At 37.3% G+C, this 20,360-nt stretch overlaps 2 protein-coding genes across 3 annotated transcripts; both read left to right on the top strand.

The window, feature by feature from the left end:
- LOC105048410 (ribonucleoside-diphosphate reductase large subunit) lies at positions 1 to 6,211 on the top strand. 2 transcript variants are annotated; one of them, XM_010927709.4, is made up of 17 exons: positions 1 to 483; positions 583 to 644; positions 779 to 866; positions 1,662 to 1,925; positions 2,021 to 2,261; positions 2,344 to 2,420; positions 2,996 to 3,166; positions 3,247 to 3,339; positions 3,417 to 3,566; positions 3,657 to 3,743; positions 3,835 to 3,999; positions 4,088 to 4,207; positions 4,893 to 5,095; positions 5,181 to 5,330; positions 5,427 to 5,574; positions 5,700 to 5,783; positions 5,901 to 6,211. In XM_010927709.4, exons 1-17 carry the CDS (start codon positions 256 to 258, stop codon positions 5,994 to 5,996), a joined length of 2,427 nt encoding a protein of 808 aa, XP_010926011.1. In that variant the 5' UTR covers positions 1 to 255; the 3' UTR covers positions 5,997 to 6,211. The 2 variants fall into 2 exon arrangements, with proteins under 2 accessions (XP_010926011.1, XP_010926010.1); XM_010927708.4 differs by having other exon boundaries at positions 5,892 to 6,203.
- Positions 6,212 to 9,673: 3,462 nt separating this feature from the next.
- On the top strand, positions 9,674 to 18,177 carry LOC105048409 (uncharacterized). Its single transcript, XM_073261010.1, has 6 exons — positions 9,674 to 10,034; positions 11,074 to 11,128; positions 11,472 to 11,593; positions 13,204 to 13,358; positions 14,203 to 14,384; positions 18,033 to 18,177. Exons 1-6 carry the CDS (start codon positions 9,674 to 9,676, stop codon positions 18,175 to 18,177), a joined length of 1,020 nt encoding a protein of 339 aa, XP_073117111.1.
- The last annotated feature ends 2,183 nt before the right edge of the window (positions 18,178 to 20,360 follow it).

The raw sequence follows: 20,360 nt of genomic DNA, 5'->3' as shown, positions 1-20,360 counted from the left end.
TGAAGCGATTTCTCCAAATTCACTCACACCAAGTGATGGTGCAACCCCGCGCCCGCGCCAAAGGATTTCGAAACCCCAAGTTGGCAGGCAGTAACTCCAAACCCCAGACCCCCGATCACCTTAAAACCTCGAGAACCCTCTCACTATCCTCCCATCGCCTCCTCGCTGCTCTGCTTACCCCTTTCTCCCTCCGTCCGTTCGAAGAAATTCCCCACCCAGAGGAATCCTTCGTCTTCTCTTTCTTCCAATTCCGGGATGTATGTCGTGAAGAGAGACGGCCGGCAGGAGTCGGTCCACTTCGACAAGATCACGGCCAGGCTGAAGAAGCTGAGCTATGGGCTGAGCCAGGAGCACTGCGACCCAGTTCTCCTGGCCCAGAAGGTCTGCGCCGGGGTCTACAAGGGCGTCACCACCAGCCAGCTCGATGAGCTTGCTGCTGAGACCGCTGCCGCCATGACGGCAAACCATCCTGACTATGCCTCGGTCCTTCCTCCCTTTCCCTTTCGATCTTGATCGCTTATTTGAAAAACAAAATGATGTTTTTTTGGGGGGTTGATCTTATGCTTCTCTTTCTTATTATAGCTTGCAGCCAGGATTGCGGTCTCAAATTTGCATAAGAACACGAAGAAGTCATTCTCGGAGACGTAAGATGCCTGTTTTACCTTTTTTTTTTTTCCTATTTTGTATTTCTTACTTTGGATATTTAGATTTGGTAATTGTGCATTCATAAGTTTATATCTCTGGTTTCTGGCTTATGAATTGATGGTCATGGTCACAGGATCAAGGATATGTATAACCATTTTAATGAGAGATCTGGACAGAAGGCCCCTTTGATTGCGGACGATGTCTATGAGATAATTATGAAGGTGATCTGATCTTGCTAGTCTTTGTTTAAGCATATGTAAGATAATTGGAGTTCTCTACAACTCATTTCTGTGTGCTGTCAGATTGCTTTCTAACAGTAATGATGTTAAAACCTTATTCACCACAGAAAGGAAACATAAGATTGTTGTACATCCAATCCAATCCAATCCAGTGTTTGTTAAACATATTCTTAAATGTTCATCATCGTTAGCCCATCAAAGTAATTTTGGACTCTTATTTTTTGCATCTTCACTTTCATATTCATGAGGGTTTATGGAGTCTATATCTGAATGGTACATGATAGCTCCGCCCCCATTCACACACATACACACACAACCCAAAAAAATATCTCCGTGATTTATGATGTAATTTGTCATGTCTGAGACTGGATTCACCATGATAACATAAAAAAAAAAAGGACCTTATTTTATTCTTTATCGTATTCTGTGCAATTTTTGGACGTCTGGCTCTTAGTCCTAAAATGAATCTTAATTACGAAATCAATCTTAATTTGCAACCTGAATAGCTGAAAATTTTTTGATGGTAACGATTATGGCTGTGCAAAATGTGTTCTTTTAATATGTGGTGCCTGCTGTGCTTTTCTAATTGTATTTAATTATCTTGTATTCTTGTTACCCTACTAAGATAGGACATTCACTACATGAATTCTCCTCAGATTTGTTTACTTATTTTGGTAAGTTATCATCTGTCTGCATGGTCTTCGTACAAGTTAAAATGTGGTATGATGATATAACCATCAGTCCTTGTATAATTTGTTCCAATTGTATGTATTTCAGAATGCTTCTCGCTTGGACAGTGAGATAATTTATGATAGGGACTTTGATTATGACTACTTTGGTTTTAAGACTCTCGAGAGATCTTACCTCTTGAAAGTTTCTGGAAAAGTAGTAGAAAGGCCACAACACATGCTGATGAGAGTTGCTGTTGGAATCCACAAGAATGATATTGATTCTGTTCTCAGAACATATCATTTGATGTCTCAACGCTGGTTCACTCATGCTTCTCCAACATTATTTAACGCAGGCACTCCAAGGCCTCAAGTACCATCTCCTGAACTCTTTAAAAATTCTCAAAAATTGTTCGGAAAAAAAAAAAAAAAACTTATTTGCTTGTTTATTTTATGGGGTTGTGCCAGTTAAGCAGCTGCTTCCTTATCTGCATGAAAGATGATAGTATTGAGGGAATATATGACACTTTGAAGGAATGTGCTGTCATAAGCAAGTCTGCTGGAGGAATTGGTGTTTCAGTTCATAATATACGTGCCACAGGCAGTTATATTCGTGGGACAAATGGAACTTCTAATGGCATTGTTCCAATGCTGCGGGTGTTTAATGATACTGCTCGTTATGTTGATCAAGGGGGAGGCAAGAGAAAGGGTATGTTAATCATGTTAACTTCTTTTGCTTTCTTTAATATAAGTAAGGCATATGGTTGTTGACTGCAAAAATATTTTTTTAGGTGCATTTGCTGTGTATTTGGAGCCTTGGCATGCAGATATTTTTGAGTTCCTTGATCTTCGAAAGAATCATGGAAAGGTATCATCTTTAGCTTCTCAAGCTCTGGAGTGATGTAGTTCAATCACATCTTTATGCATAGTTATTTGGAGATGTATTCTGCCTCATGTTCTGTTTGGCTCTAGTGGGGATGACAAACTGATTTAGTTACTTTATTGACTTGCTCTGGTTTTTCAGCATACAAGATTTTCAGTTGATGAAATTTCAGTCAATGCTAGCCTGACATAAGGTAGCAATAAGATATTATTTAATTTTTACTTGATGTTACCTAATTTTATTGACCTCCCTCGAACCATGACTATAAGTAGGGATGTGACTTTATAAAATCAGGATGTAATGGTAACATATGATCAAATGGGGATTAGTCAAGATATGCATTTCATGTTGTTTATTTAAGTATGCTGTCATAAGTCTAGTAGACAATTTAATAAAAGATATATGCTAGTACAAGAAATACACAGGATATGTAATGTTAAGTCTCCATGCATATGATTTAATAGTATTCTCAGGCAATTATTTCCAACAATGAACCATATGTTCCTACCCATGATAAATTTATCATTGCAGTATGAGTCTTAGTTTCTAGGTGTTTACAGGAAGAACATAGGGCACGAGATCTTTTTTATGCGCTCTGGATTCCTGATCTCTTCATGGAGAGGGTCCAAAATAATGGACAGTGGTCACTGTTTTGCCCTAATGAAGCTCCAGGATTGGCTGACTGTTGGGGTGAAGATTTTGAAAAGCTATACATGAAATATGAAAGAGAGGTGATCCTGGTTTTCAAATTTTAAATTAGAATGACTTTTAATTGAACTGGCATTCACTGATTTTTTCTTTAAAACTCTAGGACAAGGCGAAGAAAGTTGTTATAGCTCAGAACCTATGGTTTGAAATTCTGAAGGCCCAGATAGAAACTGGAACACCATATATGCTTTTCAAGGTATTGTACTAAGAATATCAGTTTTTGTCATATCAATTATTTTGCTGGGCTGTGCATAACTTTTTATATGTCCACAGGATACTTGCAATAGAAAAAGTAATCAACAAAATCTGGGGACTATCAAGTCTTCAAACTTATGTACTGAGATAATAGAGTTCACAAGTCCTACTGAAACTGCTGTGTGCAATTTGGCATCAATTGCTTTACCGCGGTTTGTCAGAGAGAAGGTATACCCTGTGGATCATAACTTGTAAATTCAATTTATATGCTTCCATGACAAAGGATATGCTAACATTGCTGGCTTTTATCTCCTTCAGGGGGTTCCTATAGAGTCACAGCCATCCAAGCTGGTTGGCAGCAGTGGATCAAAGAACAGATATTTTGACTTTGACAAGCTAGCTGAGGTGTGCTTCAATTGCTTGTTTTTCATAGGATGGAATATTTCACACTATTTATTATTACTATTCTCAAATTTTTCTGTTCTTAATTTAACAGGTTATTGAGATAGTTACAGCAAACCTCAACAAAATAATAGATGTTAATTATTACCCAGTTGAAACTGCAAAGAGGTCAAATCTACTGCACAGACCAATTGGCATAGGAGTCCAAGGCTTGGCAGATACTTTCATCTTACTGGGCATGCCATTTGATTCTCCAGAGGTGTTTACAAGCCATAAGAGATTTTTTTTCTGGTACCATCTTTTGAAGTGTTTGAGTTACCCATCTACTATTGTAATCGTTTTTGCAGGCTCAGCAGCTAAACAAGGACATATTTGAGACTATGTATTACCATGCCTTGAAAGCTTCTTCTGAGATTGCTGTAAAAGAAGGAACCTATGAGACATATCAAGGAAGCCCTGTCAGTAAGGTTTGTGTATCCTTCTGGATATCTTAAATATTTGTGTATTGTAGTTTTGCTTTTGTTCCTGTGAAATTCATTTTATCTTGTGAGAGCTTCTTACTAGGAGTTCAGCCCCTGCACATCAATGGTTATTGAGAAAGAAATGCATCCCTATATGGCCTACTGGCTAGGGATCAGAAAAGAAAGATTCCTGTTGTGGTCCATTCTTTAAAATTCTTTAGGTACTAATTTTTGAAATGAGTACTGAATTATCTATTGGGAGGAATTGAAACTGTTAGATTAGTTGCCCATATAAAGAGTTGGAAAAATTGATGATTTTTGGATAGGATTTTCCTATTGCTTCCTTTTGAGTACTTTTGACATTTGAAATATGAAGATGGATGGTGTCCATCTACCGAACAATCACGACCAATGGATGGGTGATTCACATTGTGCCTGTTGATCATGCTCCATTCTTTCAAAAGTAAAACCACCAGTAGTATCTGTAAGGCAACACTGACATGCATTAAATTGAAAGTGAAGAAACTCGTGCAAAGATATGATATGATATGAGACACACATGCATGCATGCACGCACACATGTACAGGATGGGTTTTGTTTTTTTTTTTTTTTTTTTTAAACGATGCTCAAACACTATTATAATGTAAAATTTGTGATAGTAAGCATAATCTTGGCCCTTTTGATGTGCAGGGACTTCTTCAACCTGACATGTGGAATGTAACCCCATCTGGCAGGTGGGATTGGCCTGCTCTAAGAAAAATGATTTCTAAGTATGGATTAAGAAACTCCCTTCTTATAGCTCCCATGCCCACTGCTTCCACTAGTCAGATTCTTGGCAACAATGAGTGTTTTGAGCCCTACACATCTAACATATACAGTCGCAGGGTTCTGAGGTCTGCTTCAGATGCTTTAAGTAATGTAGCTAAGCATTCAAGCAAGTGTTTTTGTCCTCACAGTTTATTGTTTCTTCAAATTCAGTGGAGAATTTGTTGTGGTGAATAAACATCTACTGCATGACTTGACTGAGATGGGTCTCTGGTCCCCGGCTCTCAAAAACATGATTATTTATGAGGGTGGTTCGGTCATCAGGATTCCAGAAATTCCAGAACATCTGAAAGCGATTTACAAGTATGGATTTGTCTATCTGCTGTCTAATTCTGAGAGCTTCTTATTTCATTTTTCTTTAATACAGTATCTAATGTTAGCATTGTGGTAATGTTTCAGAACTGTATGGGAGATTAAGCAAAGGACACTGGTTGACATGGCTATTGATCGTGGATGTTATATTGATCAGAGCCAGAGCCTAAACATTCACATGGACCAGCCCAACTTTGGAAAATTAACTTCCCTGCATTTCTATGCTTGGTCCAAGGTTTTCTTGCATTAGTTTTTCACTTTAACTAGTGGTCTTCTGTTTTACTTCTTTCACTGCTTGCCTGTCATTCATTTGAGAAAATGCAAGTTGTGATATTTTGATTTTTTTTTAATTAACAAAAGGGTCTCAAAACTGGGATGTATTATTTGCGTACGCGTGCTGCTGCTGATGCGATCAAATTTACAGTGGATACTTCCCTTCTCAAGGTAAATGCTTTGTGCTACTGTTATTGTTCGTATTTTTGATCAGTTATGTACCTTCACTGTCATGGTTTTCTTTTTTCTGCATACTGATATAAAAAAATATGATTGGAGGAAATGCAGAACACCAAGCCAGTGGAGGATGAGGATGCAGAAGCAAAAGCACAGGTTGTCTGCTCCTTGAATAACCGAGAGGAGTGTATGGCATGTGGGAGCTGAGATCTCTAATTTTGAAGCTCCTATCAGTGTTTTACATGATTTACTGCACGCGTGAATGGCCCTGATCAAATCTTATATAAATACTGAGTGGAGCGTCTGGGGCCTCCTCTTTTCAGTCTTTCCTGGTGGAAGTCGAATCTCCAACTTCAGCGATGGATTTAAGTATACATGGCTCTGCAATATCTTTGTTTCAAAATATGTAATGTACAATTGCCAAAATCACCTAGACGTGTTCTGTATATTTTGTTTTGTAATAAAATGTTTTAATGTTTTCTATGCTTATAAAATTTGTTTGGGCCTGTGTAAAGAAATTACAGTCTCCATTTAAAAGTCCTTGGTTTATTTGAGCTAGAATTTACATATGATTTTGCATTAAAACTCCCACAATGTTTGTACTGTTTGAGGGATCACATCTTGTATGTGGTTTATATAAGCTAGTTGTCTCCGGGCTGTAGTAATGGAAGATGATAAATTATGCAACCAAGCTCTGTAAGCTTGAGCTGGCATAGTGAATTTAGGCATGGAATGATTGTTATCTAAGCAGCCTGGCCTTTGGCTTCCCGCCCAGAGCTCTCTCAATCGGCGGCATGAGGATGGCCTCGCTCGCCTTGTGACATCTCCATGGGCTCGACAAAGAGTCTACTCCTTGTTCCCTCTCTCGTGATTCATACGCCAACTCGGCCACACAAGAAACAAAAGTTTGGCACCCCCTCGTAGGTCAAGAATTGCTAGAATATTTTACAAAAAAAAAAAAAAAGGGTTGGGGGGCGGGGGGGGGGTGGTGTTGTGATTGCTAGAATGGGCATCCAGTTCTCGGCAACATCGCCTTCTGATAATCTTTTGGCAACTTGAAGCGGAAGATGAAGCGCTTACCCTGCAATGGTCAATGGGTATAGCTTCAGACTCACTTGCAGCAAGGAAGGCCTGGCTGAGACGATTTCCCCTTGTTCCCTTGTTTTACAAGCTGTTGGAGATGGTTTATCTCATCTGTGACCTGGTGGGATGTTCGCCAAGGTTCCATGCCGTGCACCACATTGGCCCATGGTCGATTCCCTATCCTCGGCTTGAAGTACAAAGTGCTACCTTCTCTAGTCACCGACCCAAGTGTTTACACTGATCTTGATTTTGTTTCTTCTCAGCTAGTTTGATGATATCACCATTTCCTACCCATGAAAATGGTGAGTAAATTATTACTAAAATATTCTCCCCATCCCCCTCCATCATTTCCAAAGACAAGTAATTCTATTGTGGGGAGCTAGCATTCTTCATCTCAATGATCTTAAAGAGAAACGTAGCTCAATCAAATTAAGAACCATTTCTCTCAACTGGGGTTGGAAATGGGCTCGTATTGATCTAAGGCTCGTTGGGCTAGGTTGGCTTCATATTGGGCTTGGAGCTAAAGAACGAGTGCGATTAAATTTTTGGCCAATTTGGGTCAATGCTTGATATAGCTTGGTCCCAAGCCAAAGCTTGAGTTTGAACCTAAATTGATCCAAACCCAGATTATTCGATGTTTGAAATTGAGTTTGATCTAACCCAAATTCTTAGCTGGCTAACAAACCTAGACTTTTAGGGTGCATTTGGTTCGTGACAAAAAAAATAAAATCAAAATTGAAATTGATTAGAATGAAAATTGGAATGGTCATACCATCCGGCATATTTGATTTGTGTCTAGAATCATATCAGGGTTGGGATAGATTTTAATACCAGAGGAGAGCAGAGATCGAATTTTGGAAGATTAGAATATTTTCATTCTCTTCAAAATCGGAATGGAAATAAAATTTCTTTTAATCAAACAACCAGAATCGGAATTACTTATTTCTATTCTCATTCTAAAATCTAACTCTCTCCAACTAAATATGCCCATAGATCCAATCCAATTCAGATGTTAAGTGGCTAACCGATAACCTTAAATCTCACAATCTCTCCTTCCATCCATGCCTCTCTTCGGCCCTTGCCTCCCTAGTCCCCCTCTCCATGCCCCATCTTTTGCTCCACACAACTTATGCCATTGCCTCAATAGCCTAGTTGTGCTAGCTCTCTTTCTCTGTCAATCTTTCTCCTTTGGCCTAGACTTGCCCCACTGTGGTGACAACAAACCTGCCTTGCTTCTGATGGAGAGCATGGGCAACCTTGTGCTTACCCTTGGCATTGCATTAGCTTCAATCCAATCCTTAAGAGTGCCCGTGGCAGGTTCTCTTGTGGCACCTGAATTGAAGAGGTGGAGGTGTGGCTAGTTCATCTTCTCCCTTATTTTACGCCACACCCCCCCCCCTTCTCCCTTACCTTCTTATCTATCCACCATCCCATGCCAAGCGACCCCGCCCCAAAAGCCCCATTCCCAGCCTCTGCCACTCCTGGTGATGATATTGATGAGATTGATATTGCTAAATGTCAATTGAGAGATGAGTTGGTGCAAGAGGTACAAACATTGGATTCGGTCCAGTGACCAGTCTCAGATCGGATCTACTTGGACTAGATCTAGATCATATCCATTTGGGCTTTGAGTCAGATTGAGATACTTGGGCTCTCTTATGAAAGTTTTGAAGTTAAAGTCGTCTATTTTTTTTTTTTTTTTTTTTTTTATGATCGGGCCAGGAGTGAGGGGAGGTCAGCCTGGGCCGATTTTTATTTTTCTCTTATCAGAGGCCAGAGAAATTCTCTGTGCACTATCTTGGCTGAGAAAAAGCATATTGCTTCATCCAATTGGACCGCATAGCTTAATTAATAAAAAATATGTATTTAATATAGCTTAGTTAATAAAGAATATATTTAATACAGTTTAATTTTTTTCTAAATTTTTTGATCAAAATATTTTTTTTATTGAATGCTATAATATCTCGAGTAATATTATGATGTCCTGCTATTTTTTTCATAGGATGCAATAAGATGTCATACCATTATTATAATATTTTTTATTTTTTATAGCATTCCGATAGTTGTTTATAGGATACCACAAGATATCATATGATGCAATAGGATGCTATAATATTATTATAATATTTATTATTTTTTATAATATTTTAATAATTATTTATATACGTAAATGATGTCAAAGACGTAATAGGATATTATAATATTATTATATTATCCTGTTAATTTTTATAACACTTTTATAATTATGTATAAAATGTTATAGGATACAATATGAATCATAATTTATTATGATGTTAGTTTTTATGACATATTGATAATTATTTATATGATACAACAGGATATCTTAATAATATATAATATTTTGATAATTTTTATATGATGCAATATGAAATCATATCATTATTATGATGTCATTATTTTTTATAATATTTTAATAATTATTCATAAAATATAATAAAATATTATATTATTATTATAATATTATATTATTTTTATAATATTTTGATAATTATTTATAAAATATAATTATTTATAAAATGTAATAAATGTTATACGTGATGTAATTTTTTATAATATCCTCTTGATGTTATGGTGCAATACGAGGAAAAAAATATTTTGATAGAAAAATATAAAATAAACTGTATTAAATATGAAGTGGTGCGCCTTTTCGGTAACGGGTTGTTGGCTGGAGCCGGCGAGGTTCGTATTTCTCGGGGCGCCCACATCTCTAGCGGACACCCGCAGCTCATCTTCGGATTGATAACAAGAGAACCAGCAGTGGTTGCGTTTCTCGCGTCGCCATGGCCGTTTTCCGGATCGCCGCCGTGATCAAGAAGCCGTCCGGCGAGGACTTCCTAGTGGTCCGCCAGTCTCCTCCGCCACCGCAGCCGGAGGAGGAGTACCAGAAATTCGTGGACTCCGATCTCTGGGACTTGCCTTCGGCCCCGCTGAACCCTCTGGAGGGCAAGTTCCGGACCGAGCCTCTCATAGAAGGCGCCGATGCTCTCTCAGATAAGCTTGATTTGAGGCGATTCGACGTCTATTCTGCTCTAAATCAGGTGATTCGCTTCTCTTCTACTGGGTTATGGGGATTGCGCTTTAATTTGTTATCTCTGTTGGAATCACCTTGTCGATACGATACAAAAAGATGGAAAATTGAGAGTATGTGAAGTCTCTCATGCTTTTTGACGTTCTTCCTCTCTTTTCTATTGCTTCAAGAAAATTTCAGAGTTACGATCTCATCACAAGATATGAACTTGAAATATCTAACGCTTTATTATGCTCATCCACTCTTGTCTCCTACTTCTAGGAATTCCCTAAAAAGATGTCGACTTAGGGTTTGGTAATTGAATAGATTTCCTAAAACATCCAGGAGCAGTAGGAGTTAGCACTTGTTAGTCAATAGCGTGTTAATTCAGTATATCTCGTCAGTCATGCTCTTCTTGGATGGGCTATTGGGATATCTCATCGAGAAAGTTCCAGAATAACTTTCAGTCACTTTCAAGCTTTTCAGTCACGTTATACATACATACATTAATTACATGCATATACATACATACATACATACATACATACATATATGCTATTCATCAAGAAAGTTCAAGAATGCATGAATTATGAATAAATCATACATATAGACTACATAATTAAAATATCCATTGCCCCATGTTAACCAACCCTGAAAAATGAGACCAACCAGGAGATGCTATGCATTTAATATATACATGTGTTTTTGGAATGCCAATGGAAAATTGAATTCCTTGTGCTAATTTACTTGTTTAATATTCCACACTAATATTATTTGTTATATACTACTGTAGATATAGTTCATTCCTCAAGAACTCAAAAATTCTTTGCCAGTATTTATACAAGTATTGTAGTTCGAAGAAGGTTTTTTTATATTTATCTTTTTCAGGTGGGTAAACACAGTCCTTTTCGAACTAATCTAGCAGGTTCAAATTACTTACATTTTAATGATCCTCTGAAGTTTCATTTTTATATCTTCTCTTGCAGTTTTACTTGATTTTCTATAATGAATGGGTAAAAATGTTGAAAGATATAGATTCTAGGTTATGCTTTATCAGTTTGTTTGATTCAACAAGTTATTGGGAACTTAATGAAGTAACTAGACCACTGCAACCTCACAGTCATTCTCATGTTCTTTTCCACTGACATTGCCTTCATACTGTTGCTTATGTAGGTTCTGTTGCAAGCAGGTTTAGTAAATCCAATCATGGAAGTTGGCAACTGTTGAAGTATGTAGAAGAAGCTGATTTCGGTCCAGAACCTCGAGTGGACACTATTTTCATCCTAGGGAGATTGGAATCTGAAGAGAAATTTTGCAAGGTTAGCATGCATGGATGTGATAACTGACAACATTTTTTTTTTTTTTTTTGTGTAATGGTAACTGCATTTTCTGTTTAAAGATGTCAGTTGAGCTTTTAACATAGATATTGATGCGTGCATATTGAATCACAACTCTGTAGCAACAAAATTTAATAAATTGTTCATAGTGGCTGGAAATCCATCTTACAATATAGTGCATAAGATAAACTTTTTTGTAACTTTTTGCCATGGTCTGTTAGCCTGTTGATAAAGCAAGCCAGTCATAGATTATCTCTCCTCCCTGCTGCCTCACCCAGCTGCCTTGAGAGAGGAAGAGATTGGCTGGTTTTCTGTGCCGGTCAAATCTAAGTCAGATGTTCTTGTGTGGGGCCCAGGTTTGGGTTGGCTTAGGAAGTAGTCATGTCCAGTTCTGTTCATGATGAAGCCCATTAATGGGCCAGTCCAAGAACAACATCCCAAATATCCAACTCCAAGTTTCTTGAAGATAAGAAAGCATATGAGGGTGGATTGTGTTTTGAAGCCATCACCTCTGGATACTTATTAGCAGATGCTAACTGATTTTTTTTTCTTTTATACATACGTTACTCCCCAACATATTGTGGGACAGTCAGTTTTGGGAATTTTTTTTTCCCTTTTATACATACATTACGCTCCCAAAATATTTTGGGACAGTCAGTTTTGGAAACAAGATGTTTGGATCTTATGCCATCTTCTTTTTTGATAACTATCTTTGTTAAGATTATAGGTCTACCTAAAATAAAATTACTTTAACCAACAAATGTCAAATGCATGCAATCACTGTAAAATAACAAATATTAAGGGGATCTTAGCTAGCAACTTTGTCATGTGAGCCAGGATGATACAGTGGTATTTATTAAAAAGTGCTTACAAATAAATCAGAAATATTTTATTAAGAGTTTTAATATATCATTATATATAGAAGTCATCTATTTTATGGAAAAGAATTTAAGGTTGTTTTTACAGAACTTTTGATTTTGCCCTAGAGCAAATTTTATGTTTATACTAACAATAGAGGCATATGACTATTTAACTAATTCTTATTTTTCTTTTTTGAAATTGCCCGGCTATAGCAGACTTTATCTTTATACCAATTAGCGAGATACGTGCAACTATTTGAGGAATATGGCTGTTAGTCTTAGCAAGATGTTGTGATCCAAGATGAACCATGCCTTTTTTATACATGTTCAAACAATACAATCATAGTTTAAATATATTATTATACATGTGAATAGGAATGATTGGTGAATGAGGTGACCTTGAAAAGGACTGATTGGTGAATGAGGATTCATAAAGCTAACCTTAAATAGTTAGAGCAAAGCTTATGAATATGGTTCTGATTACATATGTAAATATAGTTTACCGATATCTATGTCATTTTATTCATGAAGTGATGGGGCAAATCATGTGTTTGGCATTTTAAAGGGTAGCAATGCTGGCACTTTGGAAAAAAGTGTTTGAATATGGAGACCTGTATTTGGGTGGGCTTCAGTAACAAGATGCTTCTATCTGCCTATGGAGTATTAGGGTGAAAGACTGACCATCATGTCAAACTGTCTAAGCTTTGTTGTGCATTCAAAGATCAAAAGCATTAGCACTTTTGAATCGTGTTATAGCTTTACCATTGAGGTTGTACTGCTTGTAATGAGTTTGTCCTTCTGGCTTCAAGAAGCATTACTGATACAAGACTCCAGTTCTTGTCATGCGTTCTGCTATATTGATAGAGTATGTACACAACATTTGTGGCGAGTTGTTCCTATTTTTTGCCAACATTCTCACTACAGCTTCTTTACAAAAATTTAACATACTCTTGGAAGCCATTGTAATTGATCATCCAATTCAAATAGATGTACAGTTGGCAACTAATCATTAATTGTTAATTGAAGTTAATTCATATTTCATGCTAATATGTATGAGGTCTATTGCTAGGAAGATTTATACAATTCTTTCTAATATGAAAGTGCAGAGTCATGTAAGTGGTTGTCTATGGAGAGCACCTTAAAGTTGCTTTTGGAAGTGAAGGCAAGTGTTGATCGTGTAGGACCTTTTGTAGCTATTGGACTTCTACCTGATTCAGCTGAGACATCAAGGTTGAGGACCACATCTACATTGCATTGCCAGGTCCTATATATTTTCACCTGAATATGTTCTGTTATAAGGGTTAAGGAAGTTCGATAATCCTAAATGTACTAGAACATTCATTTTATTATCTCTTTTATAGATTTTATTTCTGATCTACAAGGATTGTGTTTCATTAGTTAGTATAGGATGTTCATCTATTTTTTTTTTTAAATATAACCTTTTTGCCATCTCAAAACAAATGTCTTGTTACCTTATTTAATATAGCATACGTTTATGATCATTTGATAATTTTATCTAATCCAATCAAGTCATTCTGTCAGATATGCATGCTTTGTTATTTTTTGAGTGTCTATAAACTTGAAATCTTATATGTTGATTGGAGCCACTCGCAATTAGTTATATGGATAATTCTGCCCATGGAATTATAAGTAAATGATTTACCTGAAGGCATGCTTGCTAAGCATCAGTGGAGTCAAGCCATTAGTTTAACTCTTCTAAGGTTTTGGGCATGCCTGTGCTTGATTTTTTTGTTATTAATATTCCAACGGCAGTTATATTAAAAATATTCATCTGACAATATTTCCTTTTCATTTGGATGATAATATGGTCTTTAGCTGTTCTGTTCGGCTATGATACATTATGGAAGTTCCCCTTCTTTATCTGCAAATAAATGTGTAATCTGTGTGATCTTATGGGAGACATAAGAAGGGTGAGACTCTACCTGAAGATATCCATTATTGTATCCAAGCTATTTGCTTTTATACTTTATGTTATTCTGTTGTTTGCTCAATTTGAGTTTGATCGGGTACATATATATCCTATTTCCACATAGTAGTATTACTGGAAGAGCTTTGACATGAGAAGACATTTTTATTTTAATCAGGAGTACCCTCCAGGTATCATGCTCGTACCAATGAAGAGTAGAACAAGAGAGCCCTTCCATACAACAAATCTAGTTGTCATGGTACCGAGTAATGTCACTGATAAATCAGAACATTCTAGTTTTATTACTTATGGAGATGCATTACTGATGGATCCTGGATGCTGTTCGCAACTACATGTGAGGTATGGGCATTTGAACTTTAACTTCAATCTATCAATCTTCAGTATCTATCAATTTTAGACAACATGAGAAGTCATCACTACTGTGTGGTATTTTCATATGCAAAGCCTGGAAGACTGAATAAACATCATCGTGAAAGGATCCTGCATAAACTGAAAAAATGTTCCATGCCAGCTTTCAATGATTTGCTCAGTCCGAGCTCAGGTTCATAATTTGCAAGTTGCTCTTGGTTGGTGAATTGGGTTCAAGTGGGGTAGGATGAGAAAAACTTAGTTCTATACACTTATGTAGTTTAATGTCAATATTTATTTTGATTTAGTAAATCCATTGAAAAGATGGAATAGATTCATCAATATATATTAGATAAATAATAAAGTATACTTTTTGAAAAGGTTTAGAATAAGAAAGGCAAGGAGATTTGATTGAATATTTGAGTATCTATATAAAATTCATAATTTGCTTGTTATCCCATATTAGATTGAACTGCACCATGAGATGAACCAATTCACAGTTTGCCAGATGTTTGGTCAATTAGGTAATTATGTTGCATCCATCTTGTTTGTTCTGTGAATTTTATTCTATTACAGGTTGTGTTTTTGAACTGGCTTACATTTTTATAGGGCTTTACCAGATAGATCTACTACTTTGTCTATACTTAATCTGTATTTTGTCTCTCTTGATTTGTGGCATAGTTATTTATGGGTGTGCATCTAGTTTGAAGATTAGTTTGTTAGCTTGTAGTGGTGCCCGATCTTTGATTTGTCTCCATGTACAAGTTGTGTCATTAGCCCTTCGTTCTCTGCACTTCATGATCTTGTTTTTTTGTTGTATGGAGCTCTCTGCTTTTTAATTTCAAAGCTGATAACGCAATAATAGATATGTCGTATTTCTAGATGATTCTTCTTGCTTTGGTTATAATTTAGATAAAGTTGCCATTAGTCTTCTAATAACAGCTAAAACTTTACAACTATGTTTTATGCTGGTTTTGTCAAATATTAGTGAGGTTATTGCTTTCTCCCTTGAGCACATGAAGCTTTCTGCTTGTTTCACAGTGTATATCTTCTAGTGACACAATCTTGAGCTTGAGAGCTATAATGCCACAGTTGTGTGATGCTTATGCATAGTGTGTCTCATATTTTTTGAGCATCTTCCCTCTTATGTGATCTACCTCATCATTCAATTTTCTTCCTTACTCTGTTGTAAGTAGTTTCATGTTTCTTCTAGTCACCCTCTTCCCCTATTGAGGGTCTTTTCCCTAAAAATTTGACTTCTTCAACGGCTCCTTTCCCTCTTGCAAGCGACCCTTTGCATCCTTTAGTGAGAAAAAAAAAAAGAAGACCACTTTGCAAGTGACATATGTTGAACAGAGGGATTGAAGCATCATATGGTCATGTTGTAGGAGTGTTCAAGCAGCACCACAATGGATCAATTGTAGAGTGTATTTAACTTAGTATAGACCCTTTGATTTGTTTAATGATTATTGATCATATCCAATATTTTGGTAGAGCCCTCTTTTTTAAACATGGTTTTGGGGAAAAACTATCAATTGTTCTCAACTTCTCATCCCAAGGGTAAGAATGTAAATTGATATACGATAGCAAAATATATAACAAATGGATCATCATTGTGTATTATTGTATAAATATGTAACTATTGTTGTCATCAGGCATGTTTGATGCAGCAATGTTCAAAGTAAGCCAACACAAAGCCATGCAAAAAAAAAAAAAGAAATTATTTAGTTTAAAATATTTATAATATATAGACCATTGAACATCCACATAAAGATGATCAGAAAATTTCAAATTATTCTGAACCAATCTACTTTATATAAATATTAAAAGGAATTTAACCTGTCTTATGCGATAAGTCCTACATGCCATTCGCTATCAATTATTTATAATATTTTAGCTAACATATACAGATTATGTTACAATTCTTGGAAAACTGGAGTGTCTTGTTGAAGTGGCTAAAGAGCTGAAAGTTCTATATTATGTTACCTGGTTAATTAGGTTAGTTTGATATGGTTGCAGTGTTACAGGTTTGTAAGAAATTTGCTACGTATTAGCATACCCAATTCAACGGGACTAAGATTAGAAAATATGTTTTACAATATTAAAGTATAATTATAATTAGGGTAAATAGCTATTAAGATTTTGATGTTGGAGTGCTTGGGCCGCATGGGTCGTGAGTCTTGGCCACATGGATTGTGGATCCTGGCTGTATGGATTTTGGGTCCCGTATGCATGGGTTAACTAGTTTTTGATGATTAGTTATTTTTTTGTTTTAATTAGGAAAATTTGATGTTAGTTAAGTCTAGAAAATTTTGATTTTTGTGAATTTTTTTTTTGAGAACTTTTGATGTTATAGGAAAGTTAGTGGTTAGGATTTTTCAAGTTAGAATAGGACTTGAAATCTCACATTGGAAGGTTGAAGAAAAGAGTCCCTTTGTACTATTTATAAATATCCTCATTGGGGCTCGTCTTGTTATCATACTAGAGATACTTGGGATACTTGAATTATCGATTAGTGAGAATTCTCTTGTGGGAATTGTTCTTGCCTTCTCTCTATTCTCTCTTCTCCATTTTGGTGGATTTCTAGGGTTTGCGAATGAGCATACGAGAACTATATCCTTGGAGTGGTCAGCCAAGATGGTATTTTTGGTTGTGGAAGAGAGTGATCCGCCTATGCTCTTTTTCCAACTACTGTCCACCCCTGTGTCGTACATGCCGTAGTGTGGTTTCTACTTTGCCACAATTGATTGCACTAACATATCTTTTTTCTTTTTAAGTTTTCAGTCTAAGTTCAACACCTCCGGTATCAGTTGGTTTCAAAGTAAAGGTTCAGGATGCCTCATCATCATTGCAATGTTGAAAAGGGTATTAAACATGTACGAGATTTGCATGACAATGAATTAGATGAACTGCGCTATTGGCTTCAAGAACTTTGACAAGAACATCAGTAACTTCGACAACATCAAGAGCAACGTGAATGCCGATGTCATCAAGGTTCCAATTATGACTCTGACAGAGAGCCCTTTGATGATGAAGGCGAGTATTCTAATGAAGAAGTGGAAGATTTTAGTCCTTTCTATAAGAAGTAAGTGTCTTCATCGAGTGCAGAAGATAACCATCATCAACATGAGCAAAGACTACATTTCAATCATTGTAACTTAGACATCAAGATAGATATCCCCAACATTGAAGGTTGCTTGCAACCTGACGAGTTTGTTAATTGGCTCCACACTGTCGAACGAGTCTTCAAGCTTAACGAAGTTTCCGACGCATGAAGCTGGTTGTCATCAAGATCAAAAAGCATTCATAATTTGATGGGAAAATTTGAAGCAACAATGTGAACTCAAGCATAAATTCCTGAAGATTATCACCAGAATAATTTTTTTAAACTTCACAATCTTCAACAACATGACATAACCACAGAATGGTACACAATGAAATTCGAGCAATTTCTTATAATGTGCGACATCAAGGAGCCCAAAGAGCAAACTATAGCACGGTATCTTAGGGGATTGAAGTCTGGGATTGAGCAAGCCGTGCAACCCCAAACCCATTGGATGCTGAACAATGTGATCGATTGACAACAAAGATTGAGAAGCAGTGACTAAGAACAAGTAATTTGCACTTTCTAAGGTGCAGAGATGAAGCATCCAACCGGGGGAGCTCCGTGTCGAAAACCTTAGCACCCTTCAAGGCCAGCACCTCCCAATCATCTCAGAAGAAGGACAAGGGCGTCCTAAGCAATCCCAGCTGTTCCAATACCATTGCCTCCAACCATCGCTAGTGTTTCAAGTACCAAGGTTTTGGGCATATTGTGGTCGCCTGTCCAAATAGACAGACTATTACTTTGTGGAGGAAGAATCATGTGTAGAAGAGGAAGAAGATCAACCAGTCAAGTGGGGTTAGGAAGGCCCAGTTACAAAGAGCTAGTGCATGCCGATCAAGATGAAGCTTTAATGGCTTGCTGCAGCCTGAATATGACCTTAGTAGTTAATGAAGAAGATTGATTACACTCCAATATCTTTCATACTAAGTGTACTTCACAAGGGCCACAAATTCCTCACCAGCAACAAAGATAGGAGTCAAAGATGATGCGACAATATGGGCATCACACCCTAGCTATGTTGAAAGTCGGGAACCTGACAAAGAGTGATGTGGATAAGACCATCATCAACAATTTCATGGTCTTGAAGCATCTTGACTTCTTCAACAGTGATATGCGGAAGTTGGAATATGGTTTGCTGGGCCCCCAGCTCCAGCATTCCATGGTTTTGGAAGATACCACCAAAAAGCAGAGTTTTTCATATACTCGTGTGTCGGGAAGGTTACCCATAATGTGCAGAGGACTCCCGACAGTCTGCTATTCTGTCAGAGGACTCCCATCTACATACAAAGATGAAGAGATTGTAATAGGCTTGTCTGCATTACCAGAGACTGCTGTTGGTCGAGTTGTATTCACTGCTGATGATGTTGACGCATGGCATGCCCAAGGAATTACTTTTATTTTGGTGTAGACAGAGCACATGTTCTTTGCTTCAGATGAAAGAATAAAGGCTGTGAGACAGATGATAATGATAGACAATCTTGAATAGAGGCACAAAGCATTAGATCTCCTCTTGCCCTACCAGAGATCTTACTTTGAAGGCATATTTCGTGTTATGGATGGACGTCCGGTGACTGTTAAATTATTAGATCCTCCACTCCATGGGTTTCTGCCAAAGGGTCATGTTGAGGACATTGTGGGTCAACTATCTTTGGACACAAGCATGATAGGATAAGAAAGTCGCTATGTGCTTCCAGGCCAATAACCTTTAGTATCTCCAAATTTGTCTTATGCTTCGAATGTTTAAACTTGAAGATGCAGCACAACATGACTCATGTTGGAACAACTACAATACATCGGCTCATCAAGAAAGCCCACCCATCATGGATGCCATTTATGATTGCCTCTGCCATGTCCACCATCGCCAAGGAACATGTTGATTGCGGATAGCCCATCATGTCGCAAGGCCTCGAGCTTTACTTCCTATATTCCTCTACTCCTTTTGACCCTGGCGTTAGTTTTATCAATCCTGTAGTTGCACTGGATCTGGACCTCATCTTCTTATCATACTTTGAGGATTATATCATCTTCTTGTGCTCAACCTCGATCTTGCGGCAGAGTGATTTGCCGTGGGAACACCATGTGATGAAATATTTGATTCTTCAGCAGAACTCCATGTTCCATCAATTGCTATGTCAGCTCTATGGGGATTTCAGCAAGTCCGGAACAAAGTCAAGAATGTAGCAAACAAGGTGGAGGCATACTTTTGCTCCATTCAACCTCCTGAAGGGGTTAAGGTTAGTGTGCAGCTAGGTCGGTTCAATATAATACCAAAAGCTACAAAAAGACCAAGAAGATGTAGACTTGATGGCGAGTCTTCTTCAACCAAGGCGTATGATGCCGAAGCACCTAGGTCACATAGGTTGCGAGTTTTGGCTGCACGGATCGGGTATCCCGACCGTATGGGTTGTGGGTCTTAACATGCAGTGGTCAAATAATTTTTGATGATTAGTTGTTTTCTTTCTTAGTTAGGAAAGTTCGATGTTAATTCTATAGAGTTTTGATTTTTGTGAACTTTTTTTTTGAGAACTTTTGATGTTATTAGGGAAGTTAGTAGTTAAGGTTCTTCAAGTTAGAATAGGACGTGAAATCCCATATTAGAAGGTTGAAGAAAAGAATCCCCGTCGTACTACTTATAAATACCTCCATCGGGGTTCCTCTTATAATACTAGATGTTTGAATTATTAATTAGTGAGAATTCTCTTATGGAAATTGTTCTTGCCGTCTCTCTATTCTCTCTCCTCCATTTTGGTGGATTCCTTCTGCGAGTAAGCAGGTGAGAGCCGTGTCCTTAGAGTGGTTGGCCAAGGTGGTATTTTTGATCTTGGAAGAGAGTGATCCACCCCTGCTCCTCTTCAAGCTAC

The sequence above is a fragment of the Elaeis guineensis genome, chromosome 7 (genome assembly GCF_000442705.2).
Source record: "Elaeis guineensis isolate ETL-2024a chromosome 7, EG11, whole genome shotgun sequence".
NCBI lineage: Eukaryota > Viridiplantae > Streptophyta > Magnoliopsida > Arecales > Arecaceae > Elaeis > Elaeis guineensis.
Note: the sequence above shows the minus strand (reverse complement) of the source record. Positions and strands in the feature narration are given on the sequence as shown.